The sequence below is a fragment of the Mus pahari genome, chromosome 22 (assembly GCF_900095145.1).
Source record: "Mus pahari chromosome 22, PAHARI_EIJ_v1.1, whole genome shotgun sequence".
Taxonomy (NCBI): Eukaryota; Metazoa; Chordata; class Mammalia; order Rodentia; family Muridae; genus Mus; species Mus pahari.
In genome coordinates this window covers 47,424,318-47,446,885 of record NC_034611.1, presented here as the reverse complement: position 1 = coordinate 47,446,885, position 22,568 = coordinate 47,424,318, and the positions used below count along the sequence as shown (strand labels likewise).

The following is a 22,568-nucleotide window of genomic DNA, read 5'->3' as shown; positions in this document are numbered from 1 at the left end:
TCTCTCTCTCTCTCTCTCTCTCTCTCTCTCTCTCTCTCTCTCTCTCTCTCTCCTTTCTCCACAACCAGCTCAGCATTCTAGCTGACTTGGGGTCGTTTTGTGATTGACTAGTTCTGTGTCTTTGGTCATTGTCCTAACCTCCTAGACTTGAGGAGTGGCTGGAGAGGAATGATTGAGAGTCATTAGGGACCTGCCCAACAGGGAACCCAGACCCCAGGAGGCGCTGTTGTGGAAAGGGGTCAAGGCCACACCAGCAGAGAGTACCTGTGGCTGTGGCCATAAGGACAGGCAGGCTCAGAGGAGGACAAGCGTCTAGGGTGAGCAGAGGATAGCAAAGAGGCAAGTGGGAACCGGGGCCCATAAAGGAGCTCTCAGGAAGGCAGGCTCACTCCCACCCTCGTCACCACAGCCGATGCCCACCTTCCTCTACCCTTTCTCTGGATGTACCTGGCAGTATGTCAGCTTCCCTGGCTGTGTGTCTGGCTGACTCTCCGGCAGTGTGTCTGATGCTATCTCTGGCTGTGTCCCTGACAATGTGTCTGGCAATGCTCTCGGTGGTGCAGCTACTTCCTGACTGAGCGAGCATCCGGCTGCAGCTCTGGGTCTCTCTCTAGCTTCTTGTCTAGAGTGGATGCCTGTTTGAGTCTAGCATTTTCTCTGCTTGTGTGTCAGACTTTCCCTGGCTGTGTTTCTGACGGTGTCTCTGGCTGCTGCTGGTTCCTATGCCCGAGCTCTTGCTCTCCCTCAGCCGGGGTCTGCTGAAGCAGCTTGCTGGGCTTTTGGCCGTTGCTTTGGTTTGCTGGCTGTACTCTGGTCACTGCTTATCTGGCTGTATTCATCTTTGTCTGATGGGCTCTCTGACAGTGCTAGTGTAGAGCTGATTATTTGGGTCTGTATCAGGTTGTCTGGGCCAGTGTTTCTGGCCAAGGTCTACTGCGAGGCTGGCTGGACCTGACGGCTGCCATGGTTAAATCTCACAGTAGCCCCTGGGGTCTATCTTTGGATCTCTGCTTCTGCATGGTTGGTAGCCCCCAATTTCCATCCTCAGACTGGAAAACAGAGAGGCTATGCTACAAGAAATATTTCCCTGCCTCAGGTCTGCGCTTGTGCTGGGGGGGGGGGGGCGACTGGACTGATTCCGGGAGGAAGGACATTAAGTGGGGGAACCATTGGCTTCTGGGAACGTATCCTGGATGTACATGCGGACATGGGGTTGAGGGTACCGGGTTGTCGAGATCATGTATCTAAGGTAAAGGGTAAGGACTTACCTTATGAACAGTCTTCATTTTCTTTTGATCACTGATGCACAATAAAGCTGAAGCAACCTCTGACTTAGCTAGCATACACGCCACTGTCTCGCTGCCCTGAGTTTCCCAGAGCCCAGTAGGAGTCTGTGTGGAGGCCAGTGATAGATCAAAGGGGCTCTTGAACATCCAGGTTTCAGGCTTTCTCCCCAGGAATATAGCAGGTAGCTTTATATTCAAGGCGATTTGGAGACGTGCAGACCCTCAATTAAGCTAAAACATCACCCTTTCTATTTGTAATGTGTATACCTAATTAGCTAAGCTCACTGGTGGTAGAGAGATGTTTTTTAATTTTGAAAAATGGCCCTGGCATTACCAATGTCCTATAACTCATCCACGGCTGACTACATTCTGTAGTCAGCAGTCTTTACTGAATGACAAACCACTGTAGTTGTCTTTTAGCCTCTTAGTGAACCTTTCCTACGGGAGCCAGTATCCCAGCTTCCATTGCTGGGTAGGAGACACCAAAACCCCACTAAGAAGGGTGTTTGGGGTCAAGGTGCCCTGGCCCAGGGACTGAGGTTTCCTGACATCCCTGGAGAGCAGCACCCCCAACCCCACCCAGAGGTGCCTTCCTGGACTGAGGCTGCCCCACCCCCAACCTGTTTCTCCCTACAGATGGCTGCTTCTGTCCCATGGGCCTGCTGTGCTGTGCTTGCCGCTGCCGCTGCTGCTGTCTACACGCAGAAACACAGTCCACAGGGTGAGTGCTTGGGAGAACGGCTTGCCCATTCCCCCCCAGAACCGTACATGAGCCCTCGTTGGCACACCTGCACACAGATGCCCCTAAGAGCCACACTATGGTACTGTCCCACATACACCACCCCAAGGACCTGTAGTCACGAGACAGTGGTAAGCGGGCTGACCCACCGATTCTCACAGGCACCACCGTCACCTGGGTAGTCACATGCAGACTGTGTCTCTGGCTTGAAATAATTTGTCCTGTAGGGAAGGTAGAGGGTACAGACAGGAGGACACAGGCAGGTGGGATAAGGGTTGGGAGTGGAGGCGGGCGGAGATGGAGCCCTTGTAAAGTATTTGGATAAGATGTGTAGAGGTGTAGGAGCATTTAAGAGACTGGACAAAACTTACAGGCTACTATTCCCTGATGTCAGCTTTATCCTTGAAGGAGAATAGTGACAGAGATGGCAGACAGACATCAAGGTAGATGGGAGAGGGCTGGTGACTAAGGTGGGCCGGGTATTTGGAGTGGCTGGAGGAGGGAGAGACTGCTCGGGGGAGTTGGGTGATTGGTAGCCTCTCTACCCCCCCCCAACTGTTTGTCTAGAGAGGTCTGAGTCCCCATATCTTATAGGACAAGGAGCTGTAAGGAGCTGCACCCCTGCTGGGGGAAACACATGCCCTTTTAACTTGACTATCAGCCCTTTAACTACATTAAAGTCTGAACTTGCAAGTTGTCTCCAATTAGGTTCCCCAAGTTCCTTCATTGGCATTCAGTCCTGCCTCTACCTTGGCTGGGGGAGACAGAAGCAGGGCATGCGAGGGAGTAACTTTGGGGCCCAGGCATTTAACAGACCTTAATAGCTGGCCTCCACCCTCCTCAAGGCTGTGCATGGGTTGAAAGGGGTAGTGACAAGGCCTCCGTGGTCTCTTCCTGGCAATTAAGGCCCAGAGAGAGCCTGGGCAGTCCCAGAACTCCTGGAACTCCAGAACTCCAGCAGGTGCCTCTGCCTTACGTGCAAAGGTCTCTATGTACATTACAGTCAGGGCTGTATATGGCCAGGGTCCTGGCATAAGGTCACGGTTCCAAGTGCGTGAGACTTTCTCTAGTTAGGAGAGAGCACGGCTCTGTTTGGGCGTCTCCGTGTGCCTGTATCCTTTAGGCTCTGCATTACCCGAGTGAATGCCCGTGTAGGGGCTGTTATCATTGTATCCGAGACCATGTCCTGTGTACGATAGTACGTTTTTCTTCTTATTAAAACTCACCCTGTCCGTGAGCCATTGTCCCCATGAGTGATTGTGCCTCTCTCTAGGTGATAGCTCCTTTTCGTGTACATGCCTTGTGGCGTTGTATCGGGTGTAATCAGCCCTGAAAGGGCACAGCTAGCGTCCCCCGTGTGATTGAACCCAGGTGTGACTGTAACCTTGTGATGAGCAGACAGGGTACGCTGCTGCTTTGTGGGTGACCGTCCTCATCCTGCATGTGTGGTGATATGAAGTTGCTTTGGACGCCCCGGGGGGACCGTTTCCGGCACGTAGTCCCCATGTGAGTCTGTGTGTGCAGGTGTGAGAGAGCCATCAGCTCTGTCCCTCTCCCTGTGTTCCCCTCGTCCATGACCTCATCCTGTCTCTGTCTCTCATCTTGGCTTCTAACAACCTTTTCACAGCTGATCCCGTTGGAGCATTTGTCACCGCGTCAGGGCCAAGAACCCCACCCTCCCCCTGCTGCTTGATTTAATTTTTTTGAACCGGACAGCACATCAGGAGGGGCACCTACGGGGCTGTCCAGAGACAGAGGATCAAGCCCGTGCTGTTCCCGAAGCTGTTGCATGGTCATGCGTATTGCAGCTGTGTTACTGTGACAGTCATGACACTGTGTGATTGTCATGCCGAGGTGCTCCTGCGTGCATGCTGGCCTGCAGTCGTTGTGTGTCGCCTTTGCCCTTTGTCATTGCTATCGGATTGTGTCTCCATGTTTGTTTGTTTTTTTTCCCTCCCAAGGCAGACAATGTGTGATGGGGGAAGTGTTTAGTCCCCTGCTATTGCATTTGTTATCAGGAGGTGTCTCCTCATCTGTGGCTGTGCCACCCACCCCCTGACCCGGTCCTGAAGGGCCATACCCAGACCGAGACCAGGTTTGTTCTGAGCGGCTTTTGGTCAATGTCGATATGTTACCGCTGGGACCCCGATGGCCACGCCCCCTCCCCAACGGTCAGTTTTCAGCCTCCTCCTCAGGCAGCTGGATGCAGAGTCTCTGTTGGGGGGGTTGTGTGGAGAGAGGGGCTTGGCATGTTTCCTGGAAGCTCCAGGTTTTTGGAAGGGAGGTTGGAAGGGGGCTCAGTGGCCGGAGCTATTTGATTGGGGGGGGGGGCTCGATGGCCTGAGTCTTGGACACTGGGCCTCTCTGGTCAGGGGGAGGCCCCCATTCAGTCTCTGGTCCAGCTTCACAGCTGTGGCCTCCAAGGCCCCCAGCCACCGCCCTTCCGCCTCGTTCATCCTCTCTTCGTCTGGTCCCAAGCCCCACAGACAAGTGGTCAGGGTTTCCTGCTTCCCCCTCCTCCGGACGGGGACAGAGAGGCTCAAAGAGGGGCAGGGCAGAGGCAGGCAGCAAGAGGGAGGCAGATGCAGAGACCCCGGCCAGGGAGGGTGACAGAGGCAGCAAACTAGACAGATGTTCCAGCCCAGAGACCAGCCCAGTCCTGGGGAAGGGGCTACATTGAGGGGGGTGACTGAGGGCCTTGGGGGATCTCTCCCCCTCCCCCAGCAGTCCTGGTGGTGTTAACAAGTCTAATTAAGAGGCCACTGGCCCAACTTAATTGGCTCGTTAACAGGAATTGCCTCTGAAAATCCCCCAACTCAGCGGGGTGGCTCTCCGGAGGGGAGACGTGAGCGAGTGTTAACGAGGGATCCCGCAGCCCCCCTGCCCCTCCCCCGTCCCTCTCCCTCCCACCCTCACTGCACAAATCTGGTTGGGATGAGGGAAGCGCCTGCCCTCCCAGGCTCAGGGGGCAGGAGGTGGGGGTGTCTGAAGATTCCATCCTGCGTGCCTGCCGGGCCCCCTCTGCCTCTGCCTGTGGATCTGCCTCTGGGACTGTCCCACTCGCTCGATGCCTCTTCCACCTGGTGCTCCCTCCGGACAGGTGCTCCTTTCCACCCTTCTATGTCCGGTCTCCTGGGTTGGCCTGGGCTGCCAGGCCCAGGGCAGGGGTTTGGTTTTAGTTCTGACAGGCCTCTCCTGGGGGCAAGTGAGGAACGGGCAGATCACTCCCTCAGTCCTGGCCCCCACCCCACCCCACATGCAGTTTCTGCTTCACAAAGTTGACAGTTTCGAGGAGTTCCCCAGGGCTTACTTCCTTGAGGTCTGCCTGCTTTCCCTTCTGCTGTTGCCCACAGCCTGGATGGTTAAGGTGGGGGTTAAGAAGCAGCTTGTGTGGAGTGGGCTGGGCCGTGTGTGGGGTGTGTGTGTGTGTGTGTGTGTGTGTGTGTGTGTGTGTGGTGGATAAAGGACAGAGACAGGACAGAAAGAACTTGCCTCTGTAATGTCAGCAAGGGAGACAGACGTAGAGATACAGATCATGATGGCTGTACAGGGAGGGTGACAGAGGCAGCAAGCAGGACAGATGTTTCAGCATGGGGCTGGGCTTGTTGGTGGCAAGAAGTTAGAGCCATAGAAGTCAGGAAGCTTAGTAAAAGATTCAGAGACAGAAGGGGAACTGAATTTTCACTTAAATTCTTCCAAATGCTAAACGATCTCTCCTCATGGCCTCTCTCTCTCTCTCTCTCTCTCTCTCTCTCTCTCTCTCTCTCTCTCTCGCCTTCCTTCACTCCTCAGAGGGTCTCTGTACATAAATGCGTACCAAAACAAAGACACTCACACACTTGCACAACCACAGAGAGGTTCTACACGGGCCGGCCCCATCCCTCCCGCCCACACACCTCCATCTCACCACCGGCACATGCTCACCTGTGTGTCTAGGCAGGACTGTGACCTGTGGATTCTGTCTCGTGCCCTCCCTGCCCCCCACAGAGGCACCCCACGTGCAGTACGAGCGTCTGGGCGCAGATGTGACGCTGCCCTGTGGGACAGCGAGCTGGGACGCAGCTGTAACATGGAGGGTAAACGGGACAGATCTGGCCCCTGACCTGCTCAACGGCTCTCAGCTGATACTGCGAAGCTTAGAACTGGGCCACAGTGGCCTGTACGCCTGTTTCCACCGTGACTCCTGGCACCTGCACCACCAAGTCCTTCTACATGTGGGTTGTAAGTATTGCTATGGACTCTGACCTCCTATTGGATGCCTTAGCTTCCTTGAGAACCAGGCCATGTCCCCTTCCCTTTGGGAGGGAAGGAAAGGGGGGAGCTTCCGTCTGACCTTTGCCTTCTGATCTTACCCCAGCCTGACCTCTGACCTCCTGAGTCTCATCTCGCTCAGTGATTCCAAACCCTTTGTCACTTTGCCTACCTATGTGGAGGTCTTTAAATCCTGAAGTCCCTTTTGTCCCCTGTGGCATAACCGGCAAAGGAGGGCTAGCAATGTTTGGTGGGTAGAAAGGGATCCTAGGGTCACAGCTCTGAGCTAGAGTTGTCTCACTGGGTCTGCTCCCACAGGAGACAGCCAAAGTGCCCGAGGAAGGGAAATGGGGCATAAGGTTATTACACGCAGGAGCAGTCTGGGAAGTCCCAGGGGAGGAAGAAGGCTTCTGATGGGGGGAGATGCGTGGAGATCTGGACTTAGAAGATACACAGAAAGCCGGGTGTGGTGGCGCATGCCTTTAATCCCAGCACTCGGGAGGCAGAGGCAGGCGGATTTCTGAGTTCGAGGCCAGCTTGGTCTACAAAGTGAGTTCCAGGACAGCCAGGGCTATATAGAGAAACCCTGTCTCGAAAAACCATAAAAAAAAAAAAAAAAAAAAGAAGATACACAGAAACAGAATTTCTTTCTATTTCTTTCTATTTGTATTTTTGTTGTTTTTATTCTATTCTATTTTATTATATTTTTGAAACAAGGTCTCACTCTGTCACCCTGGCTGGCTTGGAGCTAACAAAGTAGAGACCACGCTGGCCTTAAATTCACAGAGATGGGCCTGCCTCTGCCTCTGGAGTGCGAAGGTCAAAGGTGTGCATCACTACTCCTGGCTGGGAACATGTCTGACAGAGCTGACAAGGCCACAGAGGCACTTGAGTCGATGGCAGTGGGGATGGGGAAGTGGCAGGAAATTGCTGAGTGACATGGTCTGAGTCAGGTTCAGACAGTGAAGCACAGAGGTGGGAGTGGCGCAGGAGACATGCTGAGGAGCTAGGACCACAGAATGAAGATGCAGGGCTGCTGAGCGCTCAGAGACTGTGGGAAGGTGGAGAGGGCTGGGGGCGTGGTCACAGTGACCACGCCCCCAGGAGTGGTGACCACGCCCCCAGGAGCGAAACTTGTGTTCTGTTTGGACACTGGCTGGGCTTCCGTCTCCCTAGATTCAGATCCAAGGTGGGAATGTAAAGACAAGCTGTTGAGTTTGCAACGGATGGAAACCTCGCAGAGTGGCGAAGAGACACAGAGGAGGGAAGTTAAGTTGTTAATAAAATAAATGAGTAGTTAGCAGGAAGGGAAAGCGGTTCAGCAGGTAGACTCTTGTCTCACACGGCGGTCTCCCGATCTCCACCCATGCATGGCGTGGCATAAATACACAACACATGCCAAATATGGTGATGATGATGATGATGATGATGATGACGATGATGATGATGAATAATGAGTTATTAGTGCGAATGATGCACATATGATAACCTCAGCCCTCAGGAGACAGAGCAGAAAAATCCCGTTTTGAGGCTGACCTGCTCTATCCAGTGACATCTGTCTCAAAAAAAACAAACAAAAACAAAAAACAAAAAATGCATGTTATCAGGTGTTTGTTGTCTCTTGATGGTAAGAGCCACCAGCGAGGGCACTCTGGATGAGATGTAAAAGGCACCTTCAGAGTTGTCCTCCTGGGGTACGGGAATTAGAGTGTTTAACTCTCCTGCCCTTAGTGATGGAGGTCTCCTGGGTTGGGGGGTATGCTTGGGTGCTTTTATTACCTTGCACTTTTGGTGCAATGCTTTGGTGGCCAGAGAGGTCTCTCCAGAAAATAATTGCAGAAGTTGGCAATGGAGCAGGCGAGATCTGCAGCTCTGTAGACATCTGCTATAGATGTTACTAGAAGGTCCTTGTGAGGGAAACCTGAAATTGGTCCAGAGCGAAGGCAGGGGGCTCAAGGGCTCAAGGGGTTCAAGGCCAGGCAGCTCCTAGAGATGGAAATTCAGGGCTTGTCATTATTACAACTGAGAGGGGATGAGATGGGTAACGGAGAGACTGTAGAAGACAGAATTGAACCCTAAAGATTATCAGTAAGGTGTTGATGGAGAGGAGGAGCCAGCAGGAAGGAAGACTGAAGAACAGTGTGATTGGTCAAAAGCATCAAGGGATGCAGCATGATGAGGTCATCAGCTGGGGGGCTGGTGGGCAGGTGCCCAGCATGATGATGTCATCAGCTGGGGGGGCAGGTGCTCAGGTGCCCAGCATGGTGATGTCATCAGCTGGGGGGAGGGAGGTGCTCAGGTGCCCAGCATGGTGATATCATCAGCTGGGGGGGGGCAGGTGCTCAGGTGCCCAGCATGGTGATGTCATCAACGGGGAGGGGCAGTGGCAGGTGCTCAGGTGCCCAGCATGGTGAGGTCACCAGCTGCGGGGAGGGGGTAGGTGGCAGGTGCACAGTATGGTGAGGTCATCAACCGGGGGGGGGGGCAGGTGGGCAGGAATACAGATGTTAAGTGTGGTGAAGTCATCAGCTGGGGGGCAGGTGGACAGGTGCCCAGCTCTTGGCCAACAGAGCGATTGTTTGGAAAATCCTCCATCTTTTCTCCTGAGCTGAAGATTTAAGCTTCTTTGGCCTCGTTACTTTTGGATTTAACTTGCTTGACAGCCAAAAGATAGTCCTTTTTACTCTCTGGAAGCTGCCTGCAAGCAAGCCTTTGCCCATCGTTCAGAGACCAGTGTAGACAACCATGTGAAATGTTAGGCTGAAAGGCTGCTCAGGGCCGCCCACTAAAATACCCACCGCTGGGGCTGAGTGAGGTGTGAACGTTCGTTAGTATAGATACCCTTTCCTGTGGGAACATTGTTATCCTTTTTTCCCTTTTTTCTCTCCTTCCTTCCTTCCTTCTTTTTCTTCTTTGAGACAGGATCTCTCTGTGTAGCCCTGGCTGTCCTTGAACTCGAAAACTCTTCTGCTCCCTCAGTGTTGGGATTAAGGGTGTGCAGCTCGCTGCCCACCTGCAAAAGCACTTCAAGTTGTGTTTAAACTGAAGAGATAGATGGCACTCAGGCCAAATGTCTCAAATGTGAGCCAAGGGTGGAGTGACCCCTGTTGTTGTTTATGGAGAAATGCAGGACCAGTTTAGCCAAACCCTCCTTGGTTTAAGCACCAGGTAACAGTGGAAAACTCAAGATTGGCCCCAGGCCCTTATGTGGGAAAGCGTCTGCTGTTTGAGTGCCGTAGGATGAGACAATCGGACCACAGTTCCCCCCACCCTCCTGACTTCTCAGTTGGGCTCCCCCAAATGATGACTAAGGCTGTAGTAATGGCTGGTGTCTAGTAACCCTCAACCCAGTTTCTGGCGCTGTGATCTTTGAAGAGGAATTGAATTTTGACGTAATGTCCCTAGTCCTCACTGACAGGATATGGCCGCTTCATCTCTTTTGTGACCAGAGTCCAGAGCACTTAGATACGGCCCACTATACTCCCTTGACCTTGCCCCTCAGGGGAAAAGTGGCCGTGAATGGGCTGTAGCATCTGTAACAGGTATTTATCTCCCACTGCCTTATTTCCATCTAAGGATCTGGTTAGAGGAACGGGGTTATTAATTACGATCGTCTTGGTCACTTTATGTTAATAACAAGAGGCTGGATTTGAAAACACTCAATTTCAAAGTATTCTTGCCAGCTTCCCAAGAGCACGGTGATGTCACCTGTGGTTTGTAGGTCCTTTAGACCAAGAATTATTATTTAATATTTATCCTTAACATGTACACTTTTTTATTTCCAAGTTTCCAAAGGAACTTGGCCATAGTGATACCCTGGTAGAAGACTCCCTAACCAGGCAGTTCCCTGCTGCATTCTCCTGAACCATCTCCCTGCCCTCAGGTGAATCCCCCCCACAGCAGCAAGGCTGCTCCCACTGACATCTTGGGAAACCGGATCACAATGTTCCTTTTAGTAGCATATTTTTTTTGTTTGTTTGTTTACTGGACAGTGCCTATCATTCCAATCTTAAGCTAAAACAAACCAGAGATTAAAATAATTTTTAAATGGACAGTTTCTTGTTCAGCCCCTCCCATCAAGAGTCATCAAGATAGAGGCTCCGGGTTCAACAACTGCTGCTCCGCCCCCCCCGCACCCCCCCCAAGCTCTGTTTGGCTGGGAGGGAAAGACTGTGGCTAAAAATGTTGAGGAGAAGTGAGTGGGAGGCAGGAGGGGGTATTTGGGAGTCCAGAACTTGGGGTACCTCAAGGGATCACACAAGCAAAGGTTAAGACAGGCCGTGAGCCTTGAATGCCAGGCGGGAGGGGTGTGGGTGTGGCGTGGGCAGGGCCACAGCGGAAGGGTCAGTGCACCCCACCCTGGCCTGATCTGGCCTGGCCCAGGGTGTGGGCAGCCTGCCTCTTCTTCTCTCTAGGCCAGCGGGCAGGCCTCATGCGTGCTGGGGGCTCCAGCCCAGGCGGGCTGGCTAGATGAGAGGAAAAACATGCGGTTTGGTGGGCTGGACATGGAAAAACAAGCCAATTAGGAGGAAAACAAACAAACTTCAGGCCAGCAGAGGCACACGCACACACAAACACGCACACGGCCCTGAATGGGATTCAGACACTGTCCCCAGCTGACACAGTCACTTAGGCATCCCAGGAACCCTGCGAGGGGAAGTCAGGGTGCTCGGGCATCTGAGAGCGTGCTGTATCCCCAGGTATGACTGTCAAGTGTACGTGTAGGAGTTTGCTCAGTCACCCCTGCCTTGGTCCAGCCCACTTGTGGACATGCCGGGAGCTCGGGGTATCTTCTTAGACCCATCATTTGGGAAGCACATGCAAAGCCAGGTGTGACGGCTCATGACTTTAGTGCCAGTGATCAGAAATCAGAGGCCTTTGGGCCTCTCTGAATTTGAGGCCAGCCTGGTCTACCCAGTGAGTTCTAGGCCAGTCAGGGCCACATGAGACCCTGCCTCAAGAAAGAAGCAGAAAGCACGCTGAGCCTTAAGTTCCATCACATAGCCTGTGGCACGCTGGAGGACATAAAATCACAGCCTTGCCCTCACAGACAACCTCTAAGGAAGCAGTGTCCCCCGAGGCACAGCCATGCAGAGTGTCCCCCACATAGCCTCCACACCACCAAGAGTCTCCCACGTGAAGCCACCGTTGCAGTCACAGTGACTTAAAAACCAGCTTTCCGGAGCTCACAGCACACTTGACAACAGGGCCTCCCGATCCCACAGTGTCCCACAGCCTCACTCTTGGTCTCACACAGCACCCCCATCTCCGCCCACCCGGCCCCTCAGCTGGGCTCCAGCTGCAGCAAGTCACTCCTTTTCTTCCTTTTCTTTGTTTTTCTTTCCTTCTTTTCCCTCTGAGAAACCTGGTCCCTGTCAGGAAACCCAAACCCTTCTCTGCTCAGGGCCCTGGGCCAGGCAGGAGTAGCCAGATGACAGACCAACCCCCTGCCGGGCCCTACCCCCCTGTGACCTGCCCATTCAGAAAGGGGAACTGGACCGTGGGGGTGGGGGTGGGGGTGGGGGTGGGGAGGACAGAAGCCAGGGGAGGGGGCTGTGAGGCTAGTGCCATGGCCTGCTCTGCCCTCCACAGTCCGGGCAGGCGACAGAGAGCTGACTCTGCAGCTTCACCCCTGCCCCCCCACCCCCACCCCCACCCCCCCGCCAGCGCTCTTCTCCTTTGAAGCTGGGGGTAAAGGGGGGGCAGCAGCGGGAGCGGGGAGTGGAGGTTTCTCGGCCGACCTCGGAATGTCCTTTCCTCCTAGAGCTGATGCCAGCTCTGGCCTGGCCCACAGGCCCCCAGAAGGCACTTCCTGTGTCCTTGGCCACCCCCACCCCACCCCCGTGCAGTGCTCAGGCACCCTGGATGGACAGGCGGACAGTGGCAGGCAGAATGCAAGGCGGGGCCCCTGTGTGCCCTCCCCAGCTCGCTGGGGAGGGGCTGCGGTGCCCAAGGCGCTGCTCCACCTGCTGCAGGGGAGTCCTGGTGCCCTCCTGCCCTCCCACCTGCTGCTGAGCTAGGCTTGGACTCTGGCATCCCAGGTTTGCCCACGTCTTCACACAGACTGTACATACTAGGTGTGTGCATAAAGTCACCCCACATCATGTATGCTGTCAATGGAAGCCTCAGTCCCCTGAGGGTTACCACTGCCACTCAATGAGCCTACCAGCTAGCCGCGTTCTCCCCTGCATGGTCCCTGGTTTGTGGAGCTACCCCTCCCACTTCCTGTCCACCTGTCAGGCAGGGGGCGGGGAGGAGCACAGAGGGAGGTGTCAGTGGCTGCGGAGCCACAGACATTCCTCGCCTGGGACACGTCATAGAGGCTGCCTCCTTCCAGGGACTTGAGCCGCCTTGCCTCACGCCTTGCCCAGTGCCTGAAGGTGGGGCAGCTGGCCTAAGTGCTCACAACATCAAAAACCACAGTTAGACAACAGAAAGGACTTCCCCAACGTAGTCCTGTAATACCTTCCTGAGATTAATTCCAGTGTGTTGCTGTGTGACCTCTTTGTACCTCTTCCGAGCATGTCACGGCCTTAAGGTGGTGGTAGACTTGGCAGCTGGAGCCAGGAGCCGGTGGGGAACACACCAAGGGAACATCCGCTTTCTTCCAACAGACACGTTGTACACATAAATATTCACATATGGTCGTACATGGATGACATGACCAAGAGCTCCATAGATGCTTTATGTCACCAGTCACTCCATCATGTCAGAGACATGTGTGTCACATACACGGGTGCCTGCAGGTATGTACACACATGGATGTGCTCATGACTAGTCATCTTGCACTCCTGTGTGGCTACCAGGCCCGTTCATCTATCAATCAACAGATGGGAAGCCTCGGGGGGGGGGGGGGGGGGCAGGGGGCAGGGGCTCGAATCTCATCAACAAACCATGCAGGAGTCGCCCTGGCAGGTAGAGGCCACTCGGATGCCTTCAGTCTCTATGGCGCTCCCTCCTTCGGCAGTGGACACAGTGTGACAAGAGACATGGACAGAGACATCACGTCCATGCGGTGATTGATGAGCTGAGGCCCACAGCCCCCCCACCCCCGCTCCCCACAGTTCCTGCCTCCATTGAGCAGGTGTGGGGGGGAATCCTCCACACAGCCTTGTTTTTCTTTAATTAAACATCTGGCTCTCTGTGGCCTGGGAAGCCTCAGACCCTCGCTGACAGCCCTCCCCCCACCTTTGGCATCGATGATAGGCTGAGAGGGGGAGTGCTGGGGCTCTGGGGCCCACCTGTCCCCAGACTAGTACAGGGGACTGGAGGCTTCAAGGGGACCCTGACCTCCCTGTCCTGTCCTCACCCCCCAGTGCCGCCGCGGGAGCCTGTGCTCAGCTGCCGCTCCAACACTTACCCCAAGGGCTTCTACTGCAGCTGGCACCTGCCCACCCCCACCTACATCCCCAATACCTTCAATGTGACTGTGCTGTGAGTAACTGCGCTCTTGACCCGGTCCCAGCCCTGACCTTTGACCTCCCCCTCTCCTCATCATGTCCTGAGTCCAAGACCCCAGCCCAGCCTTGGGCTTGACCTTCCCCTAGCCTGCCCCAGCCTGCCCCTTGATGTTGGTAACAGTACCTGGGCCTCATTCCTTTCCAGGCATGGCTCCAAAATTATGGTCTGTGAGAAGGACCCAGCCCTCAAGAACCGCTGCCACATTCGGTACATGCACCTGTTCTCAACCATCAAGTACAAGGTCTCCATAAGTGTCAGCAATGCTTTGGGTCACAACACTACGGCCATCACCTTTGACGAATTCACCATTGGTGCGTGTGGTCGTGGTGGTGGTGGTGGTGGTGGTGGTGGTGGGGAGATGCTGAATGTTCCAGGAGTGTGTCAGAGGCGTGCACGAGTCCTGCTGCGGATGCTCACACGTGTGCACAATGCCTCCATATATACCCGTGACCGTACAAGCAGCTATCCTTTACCTGCAGGGCAGACTTCCCCCATCAGCTCTTTTCATTGTCTCTTTGGCTCAGAGAACATGCAGCAGGCGGAAAAGGGAGCAAGCTGGGCCAGACTCCTGCGCAGCTGCAGGCTCCCCGCACCCCATGCTAATGGCTTCCTTACGGCCTGTGATGAATGAGGTGTCAGAACAGGAGACAGGAGAAGGACAGACACTGCCCTCTCCCCACCTCTTATCCCATCCAGACCCTCTGCCTGCCCTCGCCCTCCTTCAGGCAGCCACTGCCTGCTCGTACCCCACCCCAGACAAACCCTTTATTGGTCCCGGAGACTCTCTTTCCCTCCTCTACTCCGTCTTCCCTTTCTGTCTTCCCCGCAAGCTTCACAGCTAGATATTCAGTCAGACTGTTGCTCTAGAGCTGAGCCCTCAGATGCCTCCATCATTAGATCCCCCAGCTTACCACTAACCCACAGAGCCTCCTCAAACCCAGACTCTTCTGAGGGAGCCCAGGCTCAGTTGAGAACTGGGAAAAAAAACAAAACCTGAGGGGAAGCTGGCAGGGGCCGCATGTGCTGTGGCATAAGAGGGGCGATCTGGGTGGCCGTAGATTGCGGTGCGGGTGTCACATAGGCTTCGTCTTCGGGATGCTGGACACCGTGAGAGTGGAGTTGCGATAGAGGCTGGCTGACAGTTAGGACGTTGCTACCAAGTGCTGGTCACTCTGACTAGGGACAGCCGGTGGTGGTGGTGGGAACACAGCAGAGGTGGTAATCAGATGGTGTTCACCGTAGTTGCCAGAGCTGACAACAGAGAGGAAGGATGGTGTCTGTCAATGGTCGACATCAGAGATGGCTGATCAGGGGCTGGAGGTGACGGTAAAGGGTTGTTCCTGGAGGTGAGCACACTGATGAAGCTATGGTTTCCTTAACAGTGAAGCCTGACCCTCCAGAAAATGTGGTGGCCCGGCCAGTGCCCAGCAACCCCCGTCGGCTGGAGGTGACGTGGCAGACGCCCTCAACTTGGCCGGACCCCGAATCCTTTCCTCTCAAGTTCTTCCTGCGCTACCGGCCTCTCATCCTGGACCAGTGGCAGCATGTGAGTATCCTGCCTTGCCCAGATTGCTGACGCCTGAGCTACGCGGTACAGAAAGGAAGCTGTACTCCAGACAGGATGGGCACCAACAGGGGACCCGATGTGAGTCTGAGAGGCTCGCCAGGGGAAGAAAGGGATCCCGTGGGTTTGGGAAAATGGATGGGGCCAAGGAACAGCTTTGAAGACAGCCAGAACACTGGAGAGAAGTGCTGGGGAGGGTGGGGGGAAAGGGCTAGCAGCGTTTCCCACTCAGTACCCACCCCAGCTGCCAGCCCCACCCAGGCATGGAGCTGTCCCGGACCCAGAGAACAGAAGGGTCTCACTCCTCAGAGATTTACAGATGGGCCCAAGGGATTAGAACCAGACATTAGGATTGAGTTTGGTCTAGGGATTGAGTTTAGATCATGAGGGTTATTCAGGCTCCAATCCATCAATTAGGCCTAGCTTAAAGGTCAGTTTGAGGTTATAGGTCAGGTGGTGTCCTGGGCCGGGAATCAAACAGTGGACGAGGGTCAGTATGGGGAGAAGCTATGGTCTAGATATCGATCAAGTTCTGATGGAGAGCCTAGGAAATGTCTGGAGATCTGAATGCTTGTGGGCTTCCTCATATGGAGAGCCCCCGGGCCTGCAGGCTGTGGGCACTCTGGGTGGCCCTTGAGCTCTGGGCTAGGACTAGAGTTGGAAGTGTTCTGTGAGGCAAGCCAGTCTGTCTCCTGGGGGTCAGCTTGAACCCCCACCAGGCTCCAATGCCATCTCCTGATGCCCTTCTCCTGTCTGGCCTTTAAAGTCTGTAATCTGATTCCTAGGTGCCTGTCCTGGTTGTAGGCCTGGCCCCCACAAAGGCCACTCACACTCTCACGTGTTCCCTGACAGAGTCCGGAGTCCCTCCCGCCTGGCCAGCTGCCCGAGCCTAATGCATTGCTAATAACCAGGGTCTGGTTTCACAAGCCCCCTCCCCCGCTAACGAGCTACAGGCAGCAGCTCTGCGCGATGCAGCGCACACGCCTTGCAGTGGAGCTGGCACACTGCCCACCACACACGGGAACACACACACACACACACACACACACACACACACACGGTTCCCAGCAGGAATCATACTGCAATCATATATAGGACCAACATGCCAAGGATCATACTGTGGGCAGAACTCACATCTACTCTGAGAACATGCATGTTCTATGGTATGAGAACATGCATGTTCTACAGCACGTCGCAGCCTTCTTCCAGGTCTCACGGGCATTGGAAATGGTTAGACTTGTGGCTCTTTTCAACTTGAATTTTGCATAAAATATATTCCGTGTCCTTGATCTTGGAGAGTAACAGGTGTGTGACTGTAAGAGGAGAGCAGAGAAAAAGATCGTTTGGATATTCAGGGAAAATATGAGCTGTGAATTATAAAGGTGGTATGTCAGAGACTGTCTCAGCATGGACAAGGGTAAGGCAGGAACTGGAGCCCAGTATGGGAATCCTCTGTCACCTGCTCTTGTCCTAACTCAGCCAGAAGGCTTGAGGGCAGTGTCTGACATTTGCGGCTGACTTGGGAGGCCAGTGGTCGGCAGTAACAGCTCCTGTTAATTGAAGGGTCCTTCTGCTAAGGATCAGTGACAACCTAAGATTGTCACTATCCAGAGATCACTGGCAAGAAGTGTAGTGTCTTGAGTCCACCATTGCGGTGGCAGCTTGGTCTGTGCCCCTTGGCTCTTCTCTTTGTCTTTGGGGAAAGACATGTAGAAATCTGTAGGCCAAGAGAGAGGGAGGGGAGCTGATCGGTCAGAGGGAATCTTTATAGACAGAGGAAACTGGGGTACAGGTTGGGATTGGCGCTTCCCCCACCATGACAGGAGGGCTTTTGGTGGCCACTCATCTCCCAGGGCTGGGGTTATGGAGTTAGGATTGGCTCGGGCAGGGTCTGGGCTCAAGTGTATTTCAGCATGACCCTGACCTTTACCAGGGTCTCCAGTATCAGGACCACAGACTCAGAATTGGGGGGGGGGTGTTCCTGCACACGCGCGCACGCGTGCGCACACGCACACACACACACACACACACACACACACACGCATGCATGCATGTGTATAACAGACTAGCAGGTCAGGTGGCCTAGACCTTATATTTCTGGGGAGAAGATTGGAACAGGAACCAAAAGGGCCCTAAAGCCAGACATGGCCCAAAGCAGCCCCCTCCTTCGCCCCCACCGGCTGCCCCTGTTTACGAGGCGGCTTAATGAGGCAGCGGGTGCCGCTGAGATGAACCAGAGCCCAGCCTGGGCTTGGGAGGGGCGCGGGACAGGCAGGCCGCCCTGGAGACTGGGGGAGAAGACCAGCAGGATGAGGCCAGCAAGCGGGGGTAGTGTAGTGATGCCATGCCTTGGGGAGAAAGGGAGTATCAATCCTGTCACCCTAGGGGCTGTCCCCACCCCTTCCCACTTCTAACACTTGAGGAGACACTCCGAACACTTCCTGGGAGAGGCCCTGCTGGGGCTGGGGCTGGGGCTGGGGCTGGGTGGGGGGTACACTGGCTCTGGGCTGAAACCCACATGATGGTGTTGGCTCAAGTCTGGTCGGTCTTAGGCCTCATTCTAAGCCTAAGGCAGGTACTGTCATTAACACTTAGTTATAGAGAGGCTGTGCAGCTTGGCCTCTGAGTTAGCAGAAGATGGAGGCAGGCTTTATTCAAGCATCTTCTCTCCAGCAGGCTTTGGTGCTTGTGACCTTTTACTTCATGGCTCACTGAGAGGAGGTAGCCCACCCCCACACTGCTGCCCAGTAGTCTCCCCCTTGGCACCCCAGCGTCTTGGATTACGGCATCACAGCTACTGAGCAAAGTCCTTCTGGAGGCAGTCTAGCCTCCCTCATGCCTGAGGCCCCTCCCCTAGATCTAGGTCCTGATGACTTTACTCTCCCACAGAGACCGAAGGACGTTCACTGTGGCCCTCTCCCCGAAGCCAGACCCTCACTCCCTCCAGGGATATATTCGTGTCCCTCTCCCCCAGATGTGTCTTTGCTTCCCTTGTGGGGTCGGGGGGCTCAAGTTGACCCTGTCCTGTGCCTGGGCCCGCAGGTGGAGCTCTCGGATGGCACAGCGCACACCATCACAGATGCCTACGCAGGGAAGGAATACATCATCCAGGTGGCAGCCAAGGACAATGAGATTGGGACGTGGAGTGACTGGAGCGTGGCTGCTCACGCCACGCCTTGGACTGAGGAACCTCGGCATCTCACCACAGAAGCCCAGGCCCCCGGTGAGCCTTCCTGTCCCCAGCCCCGCCCCACCCCCCCCAAGCCAGGGGCCCCGCCCCGCCCTGCCCCGCCCTGTGCTTATGCCCTCCAGCTCCTCCTGGGAGCACAGCCTCTGCCACACACCCTCTCTGGCTGTGACAGACATACCCATTTGTCCAATGCCTGTGTTCCTAGTTCTTGTTTTCTACATGTGCTTGGTAGGGATTTCTGGGTGCGGTAGTCACCTATGAGTGGGATGGGAGAGGCAACCCTAACCTCATCAAGAAGCAGAAACAATGTAACCTCAGGAAACCCCAGATCTGGGTGGGACCCAGCCCTGGCCCTGCCCTGAGTTTCCCCCATGCTCCCCAGAGACCACGACCAGCACCACCAGCTCATTGGCACCCCCACCCACCACGAAGATCTGTGACCCTGGGGAGCTCGGCAGCGGCGGAGGACCCTCCATACCCTTCATGACCAGTGTCCCTGTCACTCTGGTCCTGGCTGCCGCTGCTGCCACAGCCAGCAATCTCCTGATCTGGTAGGTGGGGTGAAGCCGGGCAGCCATGGGGGGAAGGGGGGACTTCCACCCGAGCTGCTTCGGCCCTCACAGTCCCCTCCCTGTCTCCCCAGAGCCCTGCATTCCCACGAGGACATGCCAGAGCACCTGCGGAGGAGCAGGAGGCCGGAGCTGAGCCTGCAGACCCCGGTTTCTATTTTGCACACGGGCAGGAGGACCTTTTGCATTCTCTTCAGACACAATTTGTAGAGACCCCGGCAGGCCCGGGCCTGCCGTCCGTTCCCCCAGCCTCATCTCACCAAGCCGGCCCTCCTTTCCATCCAGAGAGGAGGACCATGCAGCTAACCCACCCACCAAAGACCCCTCTCATCTTCCCCCCCCCTCGGGCTGGACCCTCCAACGCCAGCGACTCCCAGGAGCCCTTGGGGGACCTGAGGGGAGCCCCCACCCCACACCCACAGTTTTCTCCTCCTGCCCCAGCCTCCTGTCTGTCCTGGGTCTCTGTTGCCACCATCAGATTATAAGCTCCTGACACTGGGGGGGCCCAGCCATCCCCCTCCCCCCGGTGCCCACACTTTTCAGTCCTTCCACCTTTGCCCCTGTTTTGTACGATCCTCCATTGGCCCTTTCCTACCCCCAGTATTTAATGTCCTGTCAGTCCCTTCTAGTCTGACTCAATGGTAACTTGCTGTATTTGAATTTTTTATAGATGTATATACATGGGAGGGAGGGGTAGGGAGTTCTCATTAAACGTCACCATTTCATGAGACCTTGGAGCGGAACCACTTTGGGAGGGAACCATTCATCTGAGGACTCCTGCCCTGAAGGCATGGAAGGAGCAAGAAACCAGGTTGGGGAGCATGGGAAGGGGCTCAGTTTCCAGGCCATAATCATTAGGGGGAATCCACTCAACTTCTTAAGGGTTTGGGCTTCTCTGGAGTATGCAGCCAAGGGCAAACGTGTGGGAAACGGGTCCAGGTGCAGGGTGGACCCACATGGGGTATTCAGCCGTTTGTAGAGGTTGTGCTTGTAGGTTCCGGCTGGACCGGAGGCTGTTTTTGAGTGTCCGGGCAGAAGGCATAGTCCTAAGGAATCAGCAGGTCCGGATTAGCACTCAGCCAGGCCACAGAGGTTCAGAGCGCAGTGCCCTGGGCCTGGCCAAGAATGATGGCAGCCTGAAGGCCGAGGCTCCTTAGAACATGGGTGGGGGTTGGACTTGGGCTTCAGAACTGGGATTATACAAGGCTAAGCAGATTTTGATCATATATGTAGTACTCATGGTAGACAGTCTAAGCTTTGGTCTAACTCATATATTCTTCCAGTCCCTAAACTGGAGTCTAAGTTCTGGCTTCTGGCTGCCCCATACCTGTTCAGGGTCCAGTCAAGTGTGGCCAAGTGTGGTGGCACTTGCATTGATCCCAGCACCTGGGAGGCAGAGGCAGGAAGATCTGTGTGAGTTTGAGGCCGGCCTGGTCTCAGAGTGAGTTCCAGGACAGCCAGGACTATGTAGAGAGACCCGGTTTTAAGGTCCAATTTCTCTCACAGAAGTCACTTTATTAAAGATCCTCTACTGAAAATGTCCAGAGTTGGAGTCAGGTCGACAGACTTCCGGTGTATAATGGGAAGAGGCCAGAGCCCTAGCCTGGGAGGCAGGCTTGGTCTTCCTCTGCATTCGTAAAGGGAGGTGTGGTCAAAGCCACACACACCAGTGTCTACTCTAGGCCACACGCCCCATAGCAGGTGCTGGATGCCACCAAGAATCCCCCTGATGTCACCACAATGCCACCCTTCTCAGACCAGGTACTTTTCAGTAGCCTTGGCAGGCTCGCATGGGACTGTGTCCCAGGAGGGAGATCACAGTACCTGGAGCACATGCTGGCATCTGCTAGGTCCCCAGCAAGGGTCTGAGGAGCGAAGATTGCTTGTCCCTCAGGCTGGAGGAGAGACAATGTTCAAGGTTGGACAGAAAAGGCTGACACAGAGCAACCTGTGGCCTTTCTGTTTGTTTGTTTGTTTGTTTGTTTGTTTTCAAGATAGGGCCTCACTATGCATCTCTGGCTGCCCTGGAACTCACTGTGTAGCTCAGGCTGGCCTCAAACTCGCAGAGATTCACCTACCTCTGCCTCCTAAGTGCCAGGATTAAAGGCGTGTGGCACTGTGCCTGCCTAACCTGCGGCTCCTTGGACACAGAAAGAGACTCCCAGAATGGACATCCTGAGAAGTAGCTGTGGACCTGCACCTGTGCTCTGAACACCCCTCCCCTCCCCCCACGTTCTGCCTGTTGCTTTAGGGCCAATGAGGTGTGGCTCAGGCTAGGTCCCGCAAGGTTATAGAGATCAGGGGTTACCAACTCTCTTGCCAAGAATATCATATCCCTGCAATGTGTTAGAACCTTGCCCCTTGTCTGTCTTTAAGGTGGGTGGGCCGAAGTTAGGTTAGAGGGTGTCTAGCCTGTGTTGCCTTTCTGACTTGAGAGCCTTGGTCAGTCCTGACCCACCCACCGCCCACCCAAGGCTTGGGCATCAGCAATCTGGCCTCCATTAGCAACATGGGAAAGCAATTATGTTGGGCCTGGGAAGGAGGGGGGCAGAAAGAGGAAAGGGGGGGCCCCGCTCAAGCCTGGGAGGCGGATGGAGGGAAGAACTGGGGTATCTCCCTGCCCCCAACTGCGAGGGATCACCCTTGTCCTAAGCCCTTCTGGTCAGTATCATTGACTCTGAGGGTGGTTGTCCCCCTTTGCAAGTCCTCTCCCCTTAATCTCATAAGCTATTCACTTTCGAGGGTCTTGACTACTGGCAGCCACTGCCTCCTGTGGGTACCGGCTTTCTGCAACCCTTTGCAAGGGTGGTTCTGGGGAGCCTGAGATGAGTCTAAGCTTCCGTTCTTGGAGCTAAAACACAACTCAGAATCAGAACAATTCTCAGGGGTCTGGGTCCTCAGCCTGTGTAGCAGCGGCCCAGCCTTTCAGACATTAGTTCTCTTTGCTCCCCAAGGTGCCCTGGGGATGGGATACCCCTGTATGTCTTGATCTATCTATACTTGGCTACAGTACCTCTTGTCCCATGGTGGCTCTGTTGTATGCTTAGAACTCTAAACCCCTCCACCCCTCCTCTCTGACCTGATTCCTGTCTCTATATTTGTCTCTTTCCTATTCTTGTCTCTAAATAAGTAGTCTTTGTCCTGGTCCCAGTCTCTCTTTTTTTGAAACTTGTTTTGTTTTAATACACACACACACACACACACACACACACACACACGGAGGGCTGTCTGTGGAGTCAGAACCCCTGGAACTGGAGTTGTGAGCTGCCTGGAGTGGGTGCTGGGAATTGAAGTCAGGTCCTCTGAAAGAGCAGTGCACACTCTTAACCACTGAGCCATCTCTCCAGCCTCTGGTTCCAGTTTTGGCATCTCTGTATGTCTCTGTCTCGTCTCTACCTCTCTCCTCCTCCATCTTTTGTCTCTGGCCCTGCCCTCTAACTCCTTCCATTTCCTAGCATTTATCCTCTCTCTCTCTCTCTCTCTCTCTCTCTCTCTCTCTCTCTCTCTC

The 22,568-nt window shown here is 54.8% G+C and overlaps 1 protein-coding gene across 2 annotated transcripts in view; it reads left to right on the top strand.

The window, feature by feature from the left end:
- Cntfr (ciliary neurotrophic factor receptor) overlaps window positions 1–19,790 on the top strand; it is a 37,851-nt gene extending 18,061 nt beyond the window's left edge. The window contains exons 3-10 of one of the 2 annotated variants that reach the window (XM_021222063.2): window positions 1,923–2,007; window positions 6,013–6,246; window positions 13,593–13,710; window positions 13,882–14,048; window positions 15,120–15,283; window positions 18,344–18,524; window positions 18,874–19,042; window positions 19,135–19,790. In XM_021222063.2, coding sequence (XP_021077722.1) covers window positions 1,923–2,007; window positions 6,013–6,246; window positions 13,593–13,710; window positions 13,882–14,048; window positions 15,120–15,283; window positions 18,344–18,524; window positions 18,874–19,042; window position 19,135 — 1,119 coding nt within the window. In that variant the 3' untranslated portion in view covers window positions 19,136–19,790. Of the gene's footprint in view, window positions 1–1,922; window positions 2,008–6,012; window positions 6,247–13,592; window positions 13,711–13,881; window positions 14,049–15,119; window positions 15,284–18,343; window positions 18,525–18,873; window positions 19,043–19,134 lie in introns of those variants that run through there. The other variant, XM_029533419.1, reaches the window with a different exon arrangement.
- The last annotated feature ends 2,778 nt before the right edge of the window (window positions 19,791–22,568 follow it).